A 15,687-nucleotide genomic window follows, 5' to 3' on the forward strand; every position below is an offset into this window, starting at 1 on the left:
AAAAAGTGGTGTGTTGAGAAACTCTCCTAAAATAATTACTCAATTGTTATAATTTAAATAAAATATAAATAACTTAAATATTTGATTGGTTGGAATTTGTGAGAAGAATCCTAATTGGTTGAGGATTTAGTGGGTAGCATTTCCTACAAAACGCTTTAGGCCAAAACTTGGTTCAAAACTTTGTGGAGCGGCGTTCATAGAGTTTTGGGAGAGTTTTGAGATGGAAAACGCTTCATAAGATGGTCTTATAGTTATTTTATTTTTTTATATTTCTAAATGTATAAATTCATTATTAGACTACGAGTTGTGGTTGATTTGGGAGGAGACACTTATACCACCGTGTCACTAATCTTTTGGTAGTTGGTACCAAGGGGAATTCCTCTTTGCGCCGTCAGAGTGATGGCTGAAGGGGAGCCAAAGGGGGCACGACCCCCTTTGCCACAACACACTTCTTCTTATCATATATATATAACATGGTTGTGTGTTTTATTTAGTTATTTTTGTCATAAATTTATGTATAATAATTGCGATTATGTAATTATATAATTAATATATTAAACAAACTATATAAATAAGACTCAATAAATAAAGCTCGGACTCGGTTTTGTTTATAGTATGAGCTCTAGTGGAGGTTCGAGTTCGTTGATTGGCTCAATTTGAACTTTTAGCTAGATGATCTCGAGTAACTTATAAGCGCTTAGCTCTTTTACACCTCTAGCCCTCTAGGTGTTTTTAGTATAAAATCATTATACATAGCATTTGTAAAAAAGAAAAGTGGATGGTTATACAGTCATGTTACACGTCACATTCATATATTTTCATTGTTATTTAGTTTAACTTGGTTCTTATTCAGATATCACGTAATATCAAAATTAATTTAACTGTGGATCTGATGTTTTTTTTTCATGTTCGTCACGTGAGAATTAGTAAGCAACAAACAAACACATTTGGAAACGCTATTAGTAGAAAAGTTGCCCCAACGTGAGACTTGGTAAAAAGCTAAATTATTACTTTGAAAAGGTGGCTTTTATAAAGTAAGAACGACTAAATCTTAATCTGAAAGAGTAGCTTTAATATATTATAGAGTATCAAATAAAGGTCGTTACATGTAAATGCCTCAACTTCTACTCATAACTATTACAAGTTAGACTTTGACTTGGTGGAAATTGTTGATTAAAAAGCATTAATATAAATATAAATTAATAATATATGTGTAGACTATACGAGTATTAAACTTTTTATATTACAAATTCATTTGTATATAGAAAACGATTTTGACTAGACAAATAGTTCATGTCTAATGACGACCGTTTTTAATATGTATAATAAATAAGTCACGGTTTTGACTAAATACGTATATACTAAATCTAAAATCTGTCACATACTAGGGTGTCATATAAAATAAAGTTTTCTTTTATGGATGAATATAGTCATATATTTGTCATTTTTCTATCTATATTATTTCAAATAACAATATATAAAAAATAATAGAACTATAGCAGTAACGTATTAACTACTATTAAAGAATTAGAAAGTAGATATACATAAACGAATACAATGATAAACATAGAGGGCCGAAAGTCACGAACCTTATATCGGTAGGTCGAACTTAATATGTTAAATTCTTTTGGACGAAACGCATAAATTGACATTACATGTGCAAAAAAACAGGGGAAGGGGAACTCTGGGTCTGTTCAAAGCTTTGCCCCTCGACATGAACCTGATATTGTTATCACTAGTTCCGTTTGTTATTTTTTTTTATTACTAACCGACCTCACGAATATCATGAGACAACAAACCGCACATAAAAAAGCGTAAGACCATGATTTAATCTTTTACCTTATGCCATTCATACATGAGAATTTATTATTTTTGAAAATATGGTAACATTAAAAGAAATTAGTAAGCGCCGAAATAGTACATATGTACAACTTATGGGTCCGTTACCATACATGTGTTAAAACAAAAAAAAACAAATTTGTAAACACCAGAATAGTAACACACTTGCATAAACTATAATACAAAAATATAACAGATTTAAAACGACGTTTATTTGGTCGGTAAAACACGGACGTTGCAGCAATGATTCAACATAAAATCGGTTAGTATCAGTTAGGTTAGTTACTGTTTCGGAACTAAACCAAAAAAATCCGTTTAGTTAACACATTCAAAACAAAAAAGGAAAACTTATTTAGAAAAAAAACGGTGGTAAGTCAACATGAATTCCGTCAATGAAACTCGATCCAGCGGCTAGATTTGTTATTGTTTCGAAACTAAACACATAAAATAATTGTCAAATTAACATATGAAAAAAAATAATAAATAAACATATTTAGTAAAATCTAATATGGGAGATATGAGGGATGACCCTGGCTTGCCTGGGTTCGAGTCCTGATCTCACCCGGTTTTACCGGCTCCTCGCTGTCGTGCCATTTGGCGGGCGTGGGGGTCGGGTTTTATCCGGTGAATCCCTCAATAGGTGGACCTCTAGGGGCTCCGTCCGTCCGGACTAGTGGCCGGCTCGGGCTACCTTTAGCCAATAGGAGCTGCGTACGGAGTACCCGACGTTACTTAGTTGGTTGTTAAAAAAAAGGGTTGGTGTCTCGAAACATTTTCTGAATAATCTATTAATCTTATGTAACCGGCAATATTGACTATTCACATATAATCCAAGGACTGATTTAATAATTTCCTGTAACAAATTCACAAGATAAACATACAAATTTTTGTTGGTATATGTTTAATTTGTACCTTTTAACTAAAATAAATCAAATGAAACATCCAAGAAAGATTAGGAAGAGTCAATCAGTCAATACAATTAATAAAAAAATTGTCTGGTAAGCTTGTAGTTTATTGAAAGTTACTAGGCATGAAAATGAAATTAAACGACTCGCATATTTTGTTGACTGGTTTAATGTTGAACTTTAACCAAAAATTTCAAATTTAGGCTAGTTTTTAAAGTCCATACTTTTGACCCACATCACAATCTCATTGGCATTCAAAAACTATGTTTTCTTTGTTCAACCTTTTAACCTTTTACTAGTACTTTTTTTTTGTTTCTTTTCCGTTAAAAAATATATTTTTTTGTTAGAAAACTCACAAGACTTATCATATTATTAACCGGCGAAATTAGGTAAATGCAGCTTGTTAGATAAGTGATTCCTAAGAGATTAAAAACATAAAACTAGGGAGAACTTGATTCATAGGGAGACCTTTACTAGTTGGACTAACCCTGCACCATTTTCCTCTACTAGTGAGCTATGTACTGGTCGGTCCAACTGAGAAAACATGAAATATATGTTATCAACAATTTAGTTATACACTTAACTGAAGAAACACTAATCGACCCCGGGCAGATTACGGATAATCTGGGGGTTAAATAGATAATGTTTCCCACGAAGGTTAGGTCCAGCAGAGTAAGTTGTACTTCCGGGAACCTGCAAAACAGACACCGTAAGCTCGTCACTGAGAAGGGGGGGGTTCCTCCTTGTGACCACCCTCCGGCGTGAGAATCAGTCTATATTGCTCTTTGAATATAAAAGTATGTGAATACTATTAGAGCAGTTATCAAGTAAGTTATACGAGATAGTAGATGATCTTACCATTCCAAGATATTGGAGTATTTATAGCCGAAGGTAGGTTTTCTAGAAGGTACAGCCGGCTGAATAGTATTCCTGTTCAACCAACAGTGGATTACGCACAGGCCATACTGGTTGGTGGGTAGGTTACAGCCAACAGTAATAAAGTCGGCTGCACTATTCCACCAACTGTAGACCATGCACGTCCCACTGACTGTGGATTGTACGCAGGCCATGCTGGTTGGTGAATAGGTTACGGCCAACAGTAATACTATTCCACCAACTGTAGGCTGCGCCTGCTCCACAGTGAGAGTTGGTGAGTAGGCAGCGGCTAATAGTGACAAACAGTACTAGAGGGTGCTCCTCCTCGCACTGTTGTCGGTGAGCTGTCACCCTGTGATTGGCTCATGGGCTGTTCTGGTCAGATCGTCTGTCCTATCCATACCTTGGTAGGTATGGTACAAAAGATCTTTCAGAATCAGACTGGCTCATTTGGGCGGGATTGTTCCCGCCTTGCTCATGCCTTCACGTGACTGCTGAAGTAGCTAGTCTTGTACGTGTAGCCTTGCTGTCTGCGGGTAGCCTTCCCTGATGGCTTGTATCCGCAACTGCGGGAACAGGCGGGGTACTTCACCATTGGGAGGCTTTCCCTGCGTGTACAGCTTGCGTACTGCGCGTAAGATTCTATGAGCATGGTGGGTCCTGCGGGAGCAGATGGCCTTTGCGCAGACAACCCTGTTCAAGGTGAGTCTTGCGGGACCAACTGGTCTCTGCTGGGACCTACCTCTTCATTAACGGTAATGGATCAAGTACAAATAAATCAGTCAGTTTTGAGTGAACCCGGTAAATTAGTAAAAAAACCATGATCATGCGTTTCATTTTTTGTCTACGAACTGACTTTTGATATTGAACTGAACTGTTGGAGCCGTGGTTCAACTATAATCTAATATCAAAACACCATATTATACCTTTCATCGTCAAAATTACCCATCAGTTTGGTTTTTAAGACATTGGATGATATAAAGCTATAAATATGAGATAGCGTGCAACTAGGCGTTAGCGATAGTCGTTAAGAGGGATAATTTTTACTCGTTTTATAATTGGTCAAAATAATAAAACAATTTTCCGTTATTAATACAAAATTTTAACAAATAAATAATTGTATTCAAATTAAGAGAAGTTTAGATACACAAAGTTTGTTACTGCATCTTTAAGGATCAAAATCAAAATTGAAATATTATATGCTAATATGGCATTAAATTTACACAAACTATGAGCATTTTGGTAAAAAGTAACAAATGAGATCGTGTACATTTAAATTTCTCTGTGAAATTTACATCCAATAAACAAAAATAAAGCAACACACAAACTAAAACATTGACACCTCTTGTCGAGACTCCTCCTTATCTAGAAATTCCTTCTTATTATGTTTTGGCTTCAGGAACCCATAAAGCTTCTTAAATTCTTTAACCGTTGGAATACTGTCCCCACGAAACGACCGCGAGCCACTCGTTTCGTCAACCGTCCTAGCCGAACCACTATACATCAACCTCGGCGGTGGTAAGGCAACCGGACCACCATGGTCAAGCAACAACCCCGACGGCACTCCCAGCGCCCCACCAACCGAAACACTGTGCGTCAGTCTAAACGGCTCTTCCTTTTCCTTTCTATTATTATTACTATTACTATTATTAGCCACTGTCACTGTTTTTACATCAGTATTCGACTTTAAAGCGGTAATAACCGTTTTAATCGCTCGGGTGGGGGACCCGCGGTTAAACATCATGATCTCGCCAATTTCCGCGGGGCTCAAACTCGCGCCCGATTGGAAAACCTCTTCAACTTGCGGGAAAAGCTTGTGTTCTTTTACCCCTAAATGACTATTCGCTAATGTTTTGAAGGCGGGAAAATCACATAACGGAAACTGCACGTGGACGTCAATTCTACCAGGCCTTAGAACCGTCGGATCAACTAGATCTTTATTACTAACCGTAAACACCATCACGCGTTCTTCACCGGAGGCAGTTACAATTCCGTCCATAAAGTTCAATATTCCGGTCAAACTCACGGCGGTTGACTTCTCATCCGTCAAATACCGGTCCAAATCCTCAATAACGATAACCGATCTTCTCGTCGTTTGCAACAGAAACAGCTTTAGATCTGAATCGTTAACGACTTTTGATAAATCGATATCGTAGATATCGTACCGTAAAAACTTCGCCATGCCGGCGATGAAGCTTGATTTACCGGTACCGGACGGACCGTACAGTAAGTAACTCCGTTTCCAGACACGTCCGAGCCGGTGATAATACTGTTCGGACTTCAAAAACGATTCTAAATCCGATTTCATTTTACTTTTCAGATCCGAATCCAGTACGGACGTGTCAATCGTTGCCGGATGACTAAACGGAACGGATATCCACCGGCCGTTGACCGGTTCACTCACCGCGTTGATATATAACCTAATCTCCTTCGTTTTCTGTTCAATTTCGTCCGTAACGTTATGAATATGTTGAAGATATGAAGAGATGATTCTACGCTTCTCCTTACGTCGAATCTTCAACACTAAGCAGTTATTATCGAACTTCCAGAAGATTCGTGAACCGAGGTACGTATCGGTAAACTTTGCGGTTGTAGCTGAGTCGATTATTAGGTTAATTTCGTTAGGTTTGTTGTTACCGGCTAATAGATTAACGAAATCGGAGTCTTCAGCTGACGGTATTGAGTTAAGATAGGTTATAACTTTCCGGTAGACTTGATTTTCCTGCATTCGCTGGTTGAATTTAGGGATTTTGTAAGTCTGGTGCCGGTGAAAACATTCTTCTAATTCTCTCCACTTGTTTTGTAATATGTGTCCTACTGCTGTTGTTGATAGTAGTCTAGAGATTAACCAGAAACTGATGATTACCATCACAAACACAACTAAAGTTGTAAGAATCATGTTAGCAATAGATAACACAGTGATAGTTTGGATTGTTCTGAGTATTAGGAGTATTGTTGCTTTCCCGCAAGAAAACTATAAGACAGTGATGATTAAGATTTTAGAACACGATGATATCGATAAGATAGCACCGCTATGGCGCACTTTTCCACTCGTGTAGAACCTAGCTGAGTAGCTGGAGCACAGGTGGAAGAGAGAGAGAGGGAGGTATGGTAGAGCGGATGTAGGTGGAGTTCTGCTATGAGTGGAGGAAGGAGAGAGAAAATGTGGGAAATGACGAGAGAGGTGAGGGTTGTGTTGAGCTGGCTCGTCTTATGTTGCTGGTGCTATAATCGATAACACGGTGATGATTAAGAACACGATGATATTGATTTGAAAGATTGAGTAAGATCAAGGTTGTTGGTGCTCTAATTAATAACACGGTGATGATTAAGATTTAAGAACACAATAATATTGATTTGAAGGGTTGAGTATGGAAAGAGAGAGATGCTTTTAGGATTGAATTTATAGGATTATGAATTCTATGATGTAGGTTTGAAGGTTTGAGTGAGTCAAGAAAAAGACATGATTATAAAATTAGTTAAACATGTGAAGGAGCTAGAGGAGTCAAAAATGGAGGGTGTGAGGAAGAGAATGAAGATCTGGTGGAATATTTGATTGGTCTATAAACGTTGTGCTTGTGTCACGTTTGTACTAATTAATAGTTTGTTTGTACTCAATATAACTAGCCTATACGTGTCTAACATTAATATTTTATGATAATGATAATGATATTATTATTATAGTTTAGCAATGGGAAAGGTATAATTATAACCAGTCGAGGGAAACAAGGGTCAAAAACCCTGATAGTTAAAAATATATAATGTGAGGACTTCTAGGATGTTGTCCTTAGCCTTGGGAGCTATTGGGATGCACAAGTGGCCATCTTTCATGTGAAAAGTGAATTATATAAAATAAGGGAGCAGTTAAGTATTATTAAACCAAATACAAACAAATAAGTAGGTAATCATATATAATATTTATGCATAAGTGCATAACATATCAAATAGGAGATAGCTAAGCCTAACCAGTCGGGTTAGATTTATTACAACACTATATGGCTTTTAAAAATAATTTGACTAGTGGTATATTGAAATTTTCTATACAGTTCTGACGTTTCCATAAAATTAGTTGTATAATGAAATTGTCCATATAAATTAAAGGATTATGTAGCTTGTAAAAATGTCAAATTGAATAAAAGATAAATTGTCCTAATCAAACAAACACAATTTAAATAAAATCATCGAATACCAACTTATTCTGATTAATAATTTGAAACCACTAAATTGGTCCAATAATTTTTATTTAATTTCCTCAAACATAACAAAGTAGTAATATCATTAAGGCCCTGTTTCTTTTTGCCTCTTTTCTCTGAATAGAGGAAAACGTCTGATTCGATCAGACGTAATCAGACATGGGGCTGTTTTTTTTTTTTTCTGGCATTAAGAGGTTCAGCGTCTTAATAGCATCTGAACCAGTAAGAGCTTTTAGTGGTCTGAAAACCTCTTAACCCAAAAAAAAACATACGTTTGTCTCCGACCTCCATTAACTTCTAACCCGGAGACTAGGCTCCATCTCTGACGACTAGAGGTTCGTCTCTAGCCTCCACCTCTTAATGATTCAGATTTCAGACATTTGAACCACCTCTTAACATTCATATGTGGTATTCAGATTCAGACTTAAATCTCTAAAAAAACAAACGGGGCCTGTCTTGCTACAGAAGAGTTGATAGTTAATAACTATACCAACTCGAGGTTCAAAATATTTAAGACGAGCTCTCAAATTTGAGTTCAATTAAAATATAGGCGAGCTCCGTGTGGCTTGACTTGCTATACACTAGCAGTGTTGACTAGAGCTGCACAAATCGGGTACACCTTGAAAACCCGAACCGGTTTGGAACCGGTTTTTTTCAACCCGGGTAGAGAATGACACCAGTTCCAGTCAGGAACCGGTTCGGTTCCCGACCCGAACCGGTGCCCAGATATGCGAACTTTTAAGAACCGGTAGGGTATGAACCGGAACCGGTTTTTACGTAAAAACCGGTTCCACCGGTTTTTTTTGAAATTTAAAAATTAGAGCCGTTAGGAACCGGTTCCAACGGCTATATAGCCGTTTTTGACCGTTGGAACCGGTTTTTTAACTATAAATAGGGTATTTTCTTACTAATAATAGCAAGTTTCAAAACTATCAAACACACTCCAATTCCAAAACCATAAAACACACTACAAACCAAAATTAACCTTAAACCGACCACAAATGGCATCCAATGATGACGTTGTTATGGTGATCGAAACAACAAGATGCCCCGATGTTTGGGTCCATTACGATTTGTGTCTCATGACCGACTCACATGAGTTGGCACGTTGCAAATATTGCTCGAAGTTTCTTAAAGCAGGGTCCAACTCGACATTACGAAAACATACGAATAAGTATTGTCGAGAGAAAAAAAGATTGGAAGATAAAAAAAAGGAAGTGGGAGAGACGTCCGGCTCTACAACCCAAAAATAAGTATTCCCGGATTAAAACGACGGACTTTGTTTTTTATGTTTTAGTTGTTATGTTTAGTATCGTTTATGTGTTAATAATGTTTGTAATAGTTAGTTTTTAAATAAATAAAATGTTCGTCGTTATTAAAAAAGTAACAAAAATTAATCGAACAAATTATAATAAAACATATAGTACAATTCTTCTTCGTCGAAACAAATAATTTTACCAAAACAAATAATTAGTCGAACAAGTTACAAATAATTTTACCAAAACAAATAATTACAAGTAATGGAAACAAGTAATGGTGAAACAAGTAATGGAAACAAGTTATATATAGGTTTGGCCCAAAAACCGGTTCCAACGGCTATATTACCGTTGGAACCGGTTCCAACGGATATATTGCCTCAAAAACCGGTTCCAACGGCTATATTACCGTTGGAACCGGTTCCAACGGCTATTTGGTGTCTAAAAAACCGGTTCCAACGGCTATATTACCGTTGGAACCGGTTCCAACGGCTAGTTTGACTTTTTGTTTGACCCTTGAAAAAAAACCCGTCGGAACCGGTTTTTCCGGGTACGACCCGAACCGGTTCCAAATAATAACCGGGTAGGAACCGGGTTGGAACCGGTACTGAAATATATATAGTAGAACCGGTCCCGATTTTCGGGTACAAAAATACCCAAACCGGGTATTGTTCCAACCGGGTTGGAACTGGAACCGGTTCCGGTTCGGTTCCACCGGTTAGGTTCCGGAACCGGTTTTTTTGTGCACGTCTAGTGTTGACTGTGTATTCTTTCAATATTTTTTTTTTTCCTTTTATATTATGAAAAACGTGAATTCATGATTAAAGCTAGTGAATGATTTGTTAACAAATCTTTTGATAAAATGGATATAGTCCTTTTGAGAGGCCTTGACATGGCAATTGGGATGTGTGGATCCATCTTTTTTAGAATAGTAATGTGATGTCAAATTTTTGAATTATATAGCCAACTATAGTTACGGCTGTATAAATAGCGCGTGACAACTTGCTTGAAATTGATTAGGTTTATAAATGTCACTTATACCATATAATATACTTTTAAGTCTTCAACATTATAGCTAAAACGAAAAAACAGTTTGCCACAATTTTAAAAGATAAAAATTTTAATTTATGAACTAGTATTAGTAAATAAATTAACATTTTAACAAGACTTTTTGGATATTCATATTTAGTTGTAAAATCGTGTTATGTAACGCCGACTACTCACTCTCCCTGGAACATAGTATGACTGAATTTTTTGGGTTCTATTACCTTTTAACCTAAGATATATTAACTCGCGTGAGAACACTTCTCATGTTAATCAAGGAACATAGTATGACTGAATTTCTTGGGTTGTATTACCTTTTAACCTAAGCTATATTAACTCGCGTGAGAACATTTCTCATGTTAATCAGGATCAACTTTCTATTCATATAAATGATCCATATACTTTTACATCAACTCCATGGATCTCAATGCCAGGTCTTTTGACATTAAAAATGGCTATTGTTGGTGATTGTAGTATAATAAACTAGTTGACTATGGTCTTGCAAATACAAGTACGTACTTGTATAAACTTAATTAAAATAAATCCATATCCAAGAAATACGTTTTAAGCCTTGAAGTATGTACTCCAACTCAGTATGGGATCATTATAATAACAGGTGTATGCAAACAAATCGCCTTTGACACTTCAAATTAGCTAGAATTCTAAAATTGTTTATAATCAGATTATTTATTTGTATAGTAAACTTTTTTTACACTTTTATTTTCTTAATATTTTAAACTTATTATATTGTTTTAAGAAATAAGAATGTTATCACTTTGAACAGTCCCTCTCAGCCTACAATACACGTTTACCTCATACTCTTTATCTATCATCTATTTGTCTTAAATCTTTTCAAAGAAAAATACCATTAAATTTTCTACCTTTTGCATACTAAATTATTTTTGCCTTCTTTGCACCTTTGAGTGCACCTTCGGCCACATAGCATGTTACATTAAAACAAGCCCTTGAGGGCACAAATTAAAGAATAATAAAACTAAAATTCTTAAACGACAACATAATCATGGTAAAATAAGCAGTGTTGGGTATAATACTTAGTTTAATGCTCTCATGTCAAAGATTTCTCTCATGCACACTTAACAATAATTGTTTATTTGGTTTTCAGTTGTTCTTTACTTTAAACTGATTATGTATCAAATGAGTTTTCTCCTACCTATTTTTAAAAAAGGTATAACTAAATTTTACAACCACAATTGTTTAGGTATTGATTATTTAGTTTCTCGGTTCTTTACTTAAAATTGATTATTTATCAAATGGGCCTCTTCATGTACAGATTATTATGTGATTATGTGTGACTATTATCAAACTAATTTGAATAGTAAAACATATAACTTTAACAACCAATAGTTGTCATGTACTGATTATTGGGTATCACATAATTAGATAACATTACATTCCCCTGTAACATATTGAATCACATAATTAAACCCACTTAGTGTAACAAAATCTAATGGATGCCACAGCGAAAGAGACTGGGAATAAATGACCAAAACACCCTTCAGTTTCACATAAAACTATTGTGTACATCATACCAAAAAAAATTATCCAAAAACGGTAGACGAAAACTTAGATACCTGACCTAATCTTCACGTTCTTGATTATCCGATCTAATGTTCATAATCTGCGAAAGAACAATCTTGGAAAGCTCGTTAATAGTAGCTTGAACTTGATAATCATCCGATGGTGTTTCCCTTGGCACCGACCACACCTCTGACTGTGAGCTCAAACCACTATACTCTCTTGCTGCAACCCTTGTCTTTTTGGACTTCAACACCACTCTCTCCAAATCTGCTTGCGATAACGGCCTTGGTAACTGATTAAACAAAAACAAACATATCACTATCAGTTTTCTGTTATAACCGAGTTAAGATGAACAAAGTAGAGAAACTTACAAGTGATGAATTCCCCTTCTTTTCATCATCTAACAAATCCCTAATGGGAAAATAGGCAGCCTGCTTGCAAAGTTCTAGAAGATCCGAGCCCGTATAACCTTCACATAATGCAGCTATGGTGTCCAGATCAATGTTTTCCTCTACTCTCTCACCTTTCAAAATCACCTTCAAAATCTCGGCCCGTTCTTTGCGATCAGGTATCCCGATTTCAAATGCCTGTGGAAGTCGTCTCAGTATGGCTTCATCAAGCTCGGAAGGGCGGTTAGTTGCAGCAAGCACCATCACTCTAGCATTCTCTACATAAACCACATATTCACACTTTTAACCAAAATACATACGCCTAAAATATTAAAGTTAAGAAATACAGACATTGAGTTGCTATTTAAAAATAAATAAAAACTTACGATCTGTGGTAAAACCATCCCACAACTGCATGAACTCGGTCTTCATATTGGTCAATGCTTCATGGTCTGTAGTCCGCCTTTGACCGAGAAAACTATCGACTTCGTCAATAAATATTATTGCAGGCTGGAGCTTGTATGCCAAACTAAATACAGCAGCAACTGCAAAAGTAAATCAATACCACGAGTGAACAGTTTTAAAAGCTTAAAATAATGAAAAAAATAAGTTGTGCACTACAAATAAGTTAACTCTTATCCATGTTTCTCAGAGTTAAAACACAAAACCAGTATTAAACATATTGGTTGGCCAAAAAGCTGCATATTCAAGGTAGCTTTGTAGTTGGGTCAAAAATGTAAGGGTCATTAGGTTGACCAAAATTCGTCCATTTTTCATGTCTTTTCCTTTGAATAATTGGTGCGTTAAATGATCTGAATTATTCAATAAAGTGGTTTAGAAGATGCATTAAAACTTAAAAGACATAAATTTGACCATGTTTACCTTGTTGGACTAAATTGACCTGTCCCCTTTTTAAATTATTTTTTTAAAGAAACCATTAATATAAACATAACACAAACCAACCTACCCATAAGCAAATTAATTAAAATTACCACCTCTGCCTGACAAATCAAGATACATACATAGCAAAGCATCACATTTGAAATCTAAGTTGCCCAGACATAATTGGTATTTATGCTCACTAAAGCAGAAACGATCAAAACATTTTATTAAGAAAACTATAAACATGAATCACTAACCGAGTTTTTGTGCATCTCCAAACCATTTGCTCATCAAATCTGATATTCTCACATTAATAAAAACAGCCCCGGATTCTTTTGCAATAGCCTTTGCAAGCATAGTTTTCCCTGTACCAGGTGGGCCATACAACAACACGCCTTTTTGGGGCCCAAGTAGTTTTCCATAAGAAAAAAGCTCGGGCCTACGTAGAGGTAATATGACCAGTTCATAAAGTGATTGCTTGATAGATTCCAGGCCTCCAATGGAATTGAATTCCACATCAATATGATCAGGGTTTATCACGTTGCATGCAATCACATCCTGTTATGCATATAAACATAAACAAACTACAATAAAACAAACTGCAAAGTGCAAGAAACAGAAACAATTTTTTTTGTTTTTGCATTTTTAGCAAACTAACTTTCAATTAGGTGTAAAATGGAAAGTAACATACATTTTATTACTGATTTTAGTATTCAAATTACATTTTGTGTGTTATTTCAACGTATATATATTGCCTGTGTAACTTGAAAGGTTAAAACTGATAATACTTGTTGGTTAAGAGGCGTCGATAACTAGTCAGTAGTCACTAATCTAGAGAGTGAACAAACTTTTTTAATCGTATCACTTGAATGATAAAAACGTGCCACAATACTAGAAGAGGAATGTACTGCACTTCAGAATTTAGGGATGTTCAGATCCGATTCAGCCAATTACAGAAAAAATTTAAATCAAAACTGCTAGCTATGGTTTCGAAAAATGACAAGCCAAACCAGCCACATTGGAATGGGTCAAACCGACCAGTTTGGCGATTTGATGGCTTGTTTTTGGCAGTTTGGTAGTAAGAATCATTTTTTTTTCAAAATCATTAATTTGTATTAAAAACTTTAAACTGATAGATATGGTTCACAAATCACAATTATAATACATAATCACATACTAAAGAATGTAAACAAATATATATTCAATAAAAGTTTACATGTCCAGTTCAAATTTTCAAAGTGAACTGTAAACCGTCAAACCAAACCATTTGGATACCAAAACGGCCAAACTGGCGAATATGCTTTGACTTGGGCCAAACCGGCCTCATCTTTAACGGCTAAAGCAACAGGTACAAGTGTTTATGCAGTTTTATGTACAAATTCACATACATATGGATCAAAGAACACGTCTGATTGTATTTTTCTAGAGTATCACATGTACTTCATATTCCTCACTTTATTCTCTCTCTCTCATCATCACATTATTACCATGTCCTAAATCTTTATCTCCGTGCCCAACAAGGTCGGCTTGTCCCCGGCCCGATCACCCAAGTAGGCCCGAAATTTAAAAAAAAAGGATTATATATATTTTTTAGTGCTTAAACCCAATTTATTCAAACCTATTTTTATCAAAAAAAAAAATACACAACCCAAATCATAACCGATAAGCTCATTTAAAAATTTAACTGTTTAAGCCCAATAAAAAAACCCATTTTACTAAAGGCTCAAACTTTTTTCTCGCCTTCGTCCCCGCAATTGTTAACGATTATCGTATACAGCCCTTGAAATGCCCAATATCTTAAAAACTTACACAAACTACTAATACTTACTTATACAAATGCTACATTTAACAAACACAGACAAGCTTCTATAAATTACAGAATTAATGGTTTGTAAGTTTGTAAGTTTGCAACCAAAAGCCTTACCTTTGCATGTTCATTCATAAATCCTAAACACTCAATTCAATAATCATAAAATCAAAATAATAATAATAATAATACCTCATAAGGATTGGTTTGAACCAAAGGACGACCTAGCCGCTTAGAGATCTCCTTCTTCTGTTCAAGGGCTTTCTTGGAAGCTTCTCGATTAGGGTCAAGATGTTTGAGTCCGGCGAAGAGTACCAGGCAGCTGAGGGCTGCACTGGCGGCGTATAATACAAGCTCTTGCAAGAACTTCGTCTCTGTCGTCGATCCCTTCATATTGGATATTGATTGATTCTTTTCCTCCAAGTTTTACTAATAATAAAATAATAATAATAAGTTTATCGTGATTTTATTATATGTATTGGATTTGGTGTGTTTTCGTTTCTTACGGGATAATGTAACAGCGCACACGTATGGTAATTGGTAATATGACCGACCGAGACATTGTGTCTTGGGCTGTGGTTGTGGGCTTTGTTAAAAAGCCCATTGGTTATTTGTAGACGCCCAGGATGAGTTGAATAAAAGATCACTTTTCACATGGGTTTGGGCCCGTCAACCTGGGTTATAACCTGACTAGGGGTGCAAACGAGCCGAGCTGCTTATGAGCTACTCGAGATCGGCTCGTTAAAAATCATGATCGAGCCGAGATTAATCGAGCCCGAGCCTGAGCTCGAGCCTAAAAGTAAGCTCGTTTAATAAACGAGCCCGAGCCCAAACTTCACTTATCGAGCTCGAGCCGGCTCGCGAGCCTAAATGAGCCTGTCATTTATATAATTTTTTAAAATATATATTTAAAATTATTATTAATTAATATATATATAATGTTATGATAAAATAAAT

The 15,687-nt window shown here is 35.9% G+C and overlaps 1 protein-coding gene and 1 pseudogene across 1 annotated transcript; both read right to left on the reverse strand.

Annotated features, from left to right (window-relative positions):
* Positions 1 to 4,840: 4,840 nt before the first annotated feature.
* Positions 4,841 to 6,519, reverse strand: LOC143628362 (AAA-ATPase At2g46620 pseudogene; annotated as a pseudogene).
* A 4,959-nt stretch (positions 6,520 to 11,478) lies between these two features.
* LOC143628368 (uncharacterized) lies at positions 11,479 to 15,143 on the reverse strand. The gene is made up of 5 exons (XM_077097984.1): positions 14,923 to 15,143; positions 13,181 to 13,481; positions 12,428 to 12,586; positions 12,024 to 12,319; positions 11,479 to 11,944 (listed from the first exon to the last, which is right to left on the reverse strand). The coding sequence occupies exons 1-5, from the start codon at positions 15,121 to 15,123 to the stop codon at positions 11,711 to 11,713; spliced, it is 1,191 nt and encodes a 396-aa protein (XP_076954099.1). The 5' UTR covers positions 15,124 to 15,143; the 3' UTR covers positions 11,479 to 11,710.
* Between the last annotated feature and the right edge of the window lie 544 nt (positions 15,144 to 15,687).

This window comes from Bidens hawaiensis, unplaced genomic scaffold, assembly GCF_021521415.1.
Source record: "Bidens hawaiensis isolate Kalapana, Puna unplaced genomic scaffold, B.hawaiensis_p1.1 tig00000458_1, whole genome shotgun sequence".
NCBI lineage: Eukaryota > Viridiplantae > Streptophyta > Magnoliopsida > Asterales > Asteraceae > Bidens > Bidens hawaiensis.

Excerpts from the sequence above, each read along its gene's own strand:
- LOC143628368 (XM_077097984.1), bottom strand. The coding sequence starts at position 15,123 with ATGAAGGGATCGACGACAGAGACGAAGTTCTTGCAAGAGCTTGTATTA. Across the intron at positions 12,587-13,180 it reads TGGAGATGCACAAAAACTCG|TTGCTGCTGTATTTAGTTTG; the intron begins GTTAGTGATTCA and ends TTACTTTTGCAG. Across the intron at positions 12,320-12,427 it reads GGATGGTTTTACCACAGATC|AGAATGCTAGAGTGATGGTG; the intron begins GTAAGTTTTTAT and ends TGGTTTATGTAG.